Source organism: Lycium ferocissimum, chromosome 2, assembly GCF_029784015.1.
Source record: "Lycium ferocissimum isolate CSIRO_LF1 chromosome 2, AGI_CSIRO_Lferr_CH_V1, whole genome shotgun sequence".
Lineage (NCBI taxonomy): Eukaryota > Viridiplantae > Streptophyta > Magnoliopsida > Solanales > Solanaceae > Lycium > Lycium ferocissimum.
The window spans coordinates 4,874,702-4,879,894 of NC_081343.1; the positions used below are offsets into that span (position 1 = coordinate 4,874,702).

At 40.7% G+C, this 5,193-nt stretch overlaps 1 protein-coding gene across 1 annotated transcript; it reads left to right on the plus strand.

The window, feature by feature from the left end:
* The first annotated feature begins 1,964 nt into the window (after positions 1–1,964).
* On the plus strand, positions 1,965–2,819 carry LOC132047382 (uncharacterized). The gene has a single exon (XM_059438433.1). The coding sequence runs from the start codon at positions 1,965–1,967 to the stop codon at positions 2,817–2,819; it is 855 nt and encodes a 284-aa protein (XP_059294416.1).
* Positions 2,820–5,193: the final 2,374 nt, after the last annotated feature.

A 5,193-nucleotide genomic window follows, 5' to 3' on the forward strand; every position in this document is an offset into this window, starting at 1 on the left:
ATGCTTGAATGAGTAATAACTAACTAATTTGGTTAATAGAAAATTAGACATGAATGAATAGATGACTTATGTGTTGGTTCGCCCACTAGGATTTAGTGTGGGTGCCAATCATAGTGGGTTGGGTCGTGACACCCTCTGAGGCAGTTCAGATGTACAGGTTGCATTCCTTTTATCCTACATACTTTCATGTTTTCCTTATGTTACTTGCATGCCTTAACATGCTTAGTACTTTGTCCTACTAACGTCCCTTTGCTTGGAGGCGCTGCGTTTCCTGCCAGCAGGTTCAGGTAGACAGGTTGATGATCCGCCTCCGTAGGTTGCTGTTCAGCCGATATTGGAGCACTACCCTTGTCCCGGAGTTGCTGTTGTGTTTTTATACGTTATATTTTTGTGTACAAATAGATATGGTAGGGCCCTGTCCAGACCTTGTTATGTCATATAATCTATTAGAGGCTTGTAGGGAGTTGTGTTACAGTTAGATGTGGTATGGCCCCCTTGGCCTATATTTTGTTGTATAGTTTTCCATGATGACAGTGTCAGCTTGTACAGTTTTATCCAGCATAGTTACATACGTATGCCCTTTTAAGCTCGTCCCTTTCCAGTATATTTCTCCTATTCTAGTAGGTTGCCATTTGATGATCCTCGTGGTCCACCCCTTGTTTATGATTATGATATAGAAGCATGATTAGCGGTGCTCAGCAAGTAGGGCCCGGGCGCCCGTCATGGCCCTCTGATTTGGGTCGTGACATGGAAGTAATAGGAGATCAGTGCAGAATTAATTCTTAATAGTTGCATTAATTGATCATTATAAGTGGAACATGTACATTACAAGTTTCAGATCACGAAGAGATATTATTCATGAGTACTACAAACATAAAGATATATTTTTGAAAGTAATACGTTGTGAGAAAGAAGTTGCAGGTTGTTAGGATGGTTGTAACACTACCAACATGCAAATACAAGGCAATTTCTTTATTTGTAGTGTATGATCTGGTGTTCGGATTGTGTTCATTAGCTGCTCTCTCCCTCTCTAAGAAAACCCAACAGTCTTTTTCCCATCCCCCATCCCTCAACTCCGGCCAGCAACCTCCAGGTAAGTTGTCTCTCTCTTAGGGTTTGTGACAACCCTATACCCACCCCACCCCTCTTCTTCTCCTATCTTCTTGCTCTTCTCTTCGCCCTTCTCTCTGGTGTTCCCCGCTCCTTTTTTCGCCCCTTGGGGCCCGCGAATCCTGGTCCGGTAGATTCGAGTTTTTCGGCGTGAACAGTAATTCTGACGTGAACAGTAATTCCGATGTGAACAGTGATTCCGGCATGGCCAGTCTTGTCTAATCGAGTTGGCACCTCATTTTTTTTTTTTTTTTTTTTTTTAATTCTCTGTCTTTTATCCTTGCAGCTAATTTACATTCTTGCATTACTTATATCGTTCTTGTCGTAGTAGTTACACTTTCATCTAGATTATTGCTAACTTGTGTTTTAGTATTGATTCTTGCCTGTTTGAGTAGTTTATATTTGCTTTACTGGCTTTTGTAGACGATGGTGGACTAGGGTCATGTTCTTGGACAGAGGTAAGGGTTAGAGGGGGTAGGTGGGTTAAGAGAGTCTCTAGTCTGCGAGTAGGGTCTTGGAATATTAGGACTTTAACGGGGAAGTCCATCGAACTAGTTAAGATTCTTAAAAAGAGGAGGATTAATATAGCTTGTGTCCAGGAGACTAAATGGGTAGGATCCAGGGCTAAAGATGTGGACGAGTATAAGTTATGGTTCTCAGGTAGGTCGAGGGATAGGAATGGGGTAGGCATTTAAGTAGATAGTGATTTAAGAGACCAGGTGGTAGGAGTTAAGAAGGTCAGTGATAGGTTGATGATTAGAGGGCTTATTTTGCACATTATTAGTGCTTATGTGCCGCAAGCGGGCTTGGGCGAGGAGGAGAAAAGACGTTTTTGGTAGGATTTGGACGAGATGATGGGAGGTATACCGCCCACTGAGAAGCTATTCATTGGAGGAGATTTCAATGGGCACATTGGGTCAATTTCGGGGGGATATGACGATGTGCATGGAGGTTGTGGTTTCGGGGACAGGAACGGAGGAGGAGTTGCACTGTTGGATTTCGCAAAAGCCTTTGGGCTGGTGGTAGCCAATTCGAGTTTCCCGAAGAAGGAGGAGCACTTGGTAACCTTTCGTAGTTCGGTGGCTAAGACGCAGATAGACTTTTTACTCCTTAGGAAGGACGATAAAGGTCTTTGTAAAGACTGCAAGGTGATTCCGAGTGAGAATCTAACGACCCAGCATAAGGTCTTGGTGATAGATTTGGAAATCAAGATGAGGAAAAGAAAGAGGGTCGTGGATGACAGGCCTAGGATCAAATGGGGGAGTTTGACCATGACAGGTGCCCTGGTGATGGGGGAGAAGTTGACGCCTATGGGAGCCTGGGAGAGTAGTGGGGAGGCGACCAACATTTGGGATAGGATGACCAATTGCATTAGGGAAGTAGCTAGAGAGGTGCTGGGGGTCTCGACGGGTAGCCGTGGTCGGCACCGAGGGGACTGGTGGTGGAATGGAGAAGTTCAAGAGAAGGTGGAAGCAAAAAAGGTGGCGTATGCGAAGTTGGTAGATCGCAAGGATGATGAGGAGAAGCGAACGAATAGGGAATTATATAAGATGGCGAGGAAGGAGGCAAAGTTAGCGGTTACTGCGGCAAAGATAGCAGCTTTTGAATTGAAAATTAGAAAGGGGGAAGGTTTGATTCTTGAGAAAGAAGAACACAAGTTCAAGTATTTGATACTTAAAACGTTGTTTAATAGTGAAAGAAGGAGTTGAATCAATTAAGAAGAAGAAGAAGAAAAGGAGGGAGGGAACTCAAACAAGGAATCTTACCATCGAAGAATCCGAGTTGCGGTTCAAGTAGAACAAAAAGGGCATAACCCAAAAGAGAACCTCAAAGGTCTCCACAAGCACAAGGCTAATATTATTAATATTCAAACTTAGTTACACTGAAAAAGAAAACACCCCTTTATATAGGAGAAATGGTGACTGCTACCCTAAAGAAAATAAAGAATATTCCAGACTTCAAAGTTGGTCAAACTATATTAATTAAGGTGCAATTTCCAAGCTGCATAAAAGACCACCAATTCTTTGTTCCAAAGTGCATAGAAGACCACCAACATTTGTTCCAATGTGAATAGAAGACCACCAAACATTTGTTCCAATGTGCATAGAAGACCACCAATACTTTGTTCAATAAAAACATTAAATGTAGTCAACCTAGCATTAAATGATCTTCTAGAAATACAAGTATGGGCTGCTGAACTTGTTCCTTCTTTGGGCATGTTTTGGGCCATAATCCAACTCATCTTGGTCTTCAATTTGGGCCTCCAATTAGTATTAAGACTTTCCCAAAAGATCTACTTTGGGCTGGAGCTATTCCTCCATTACAAGACATGTTTTCATTACCAAATGAAGCCCATTAAAGCATCTTGATATTTTTAGTCTTGACGAAAATTAAGCTTCCTTGGTTGCTATCATTCTCCCCCTCTTATAGAAGATTCGTCCCGAATCTTGGTGGTGACTTTTTTGCTCCTTAATGCATTTGAGCCTCCATGGTTGCTATTATTCTCCCCCTCTTAAAGAAGATTCGTCCTCGAATCTTGATATTGACCTGTAACCAACATGATAATCACAATAAGTAAGGAGCAAACAAAGGAAACAAAACAAGCATTTGGTAAAAGCAACACAAGGTAGTGACCATGCAACCACTTAACCCACTTAGTTCTTTTATGCACCAACACCCCTTTTAAATATCCAAGCATTACATCATCTAATAGAACAATGTAATTTCCAACACAAGAACTAAAAACACAATTCATAAGCTCTTTAAACAGTAGAGGATCATTAGCCAGACCAAAAGCATATGAATACCAAGAAAACATACCATATTTGCTCTTTCTAAACAACTTAACCTCACCATTCAATATACCATGGTCATGATGTGGATAAAAAGTTATTTTCTTGTGAAGTGGCTTGGAATGAACCTGCAAAATAAGGATCTAGAAAACAAGATAAAGATATTGTGAAGTTGAAAACATGTGAGCACTTGTCCTTTTCCACACTTGAGCTACTACATTCTGCACCTAGCTCAACTTTCTTAATATCTACGACACCAAAAGCTTCATGTATCTCAATGTCTTCATTGGAAACTTCATCACCTTTGCTTCCTTCATTGGAATCCCAAAGTGGAACAAAATGTACAGTAAACTCATGTTTAGTATCATCCCACAATGGGTTATCCCACACTTTAAAACCTTGACCCATGAGATTGTCTTCTTCAAGTGAGCTATCATCATCTTTTACACAAAGTTCATCCTCAATTTTCTGCATGAAAGGAGATAAAAGACTAAAACAAGAAAGAGTTAGTTGATTAGCATATGAACAAGATTCATCCTCTCTCAAATTTTCTTGGATTTGTTTACTCAACTTATCTCGTCCCCCCCTTTCACCACATTGTGGCAGATTGCTCAATTGAGAAGAACCACATAAAAGGTTAGGTTCAGTCCCAATTTGAGTTATACCTTCGCTTAAAACTCTTGATTCATGAGATTGTGGTACAAGTTCATTTTCATTTGCATCTACAAATAGATCATCGATAAGGTCATACCACATGAGATCATCAGGCTCAACTTTGTCTTCTACTTACAATTGTTTCCATGAATCATCATCCTTTGCTCCTTTCAAATCCCATTTGAAGCTAGATTCTTTCTTCAATTGTTGTTCCAACACTTCAACGGATTCTTCTTCAATAACCTGCACATTTGGAGCACAAACACTAGAAAAAGAATGAGTTAATTAGTTAGAACTTGAACAAGAATCTTTCACACTTATGCACTCAATTCTTTTTATCTCTTCTTTTTCCTTATCTCTCAAGTGCACTTGTTCACTCTCTATTTTACCTCTTGAGCTCACTTCACTTAATTCTTTCCACTTATTTTTGCTTCTTAACAACTCACTCTTTTCACTCATCACTTCCCCTCTCGAGTTGTCAAGTTGCTCACCCTCACTTCTCTCTTTCTTTTGTCTCTCATCCTCACTTTTGTTTGGTGTAGAGAAGGTTTTCAATGCGGTATCATCCCTTTCTATCCCCGGGCAAGGTAAGCTGCAATAAGTATCACAAGTTCCCATATACTTGCCTAGAATCCCT

Coding starts and splice junctions, on each gene's coding strand:
- LOC132047382 (XM_059438433.1), top strand. CDS start 1,965: ATGGGAGGTATACCGCCCACTGAGAAGCTATTCATTGGAGGAGATTTC.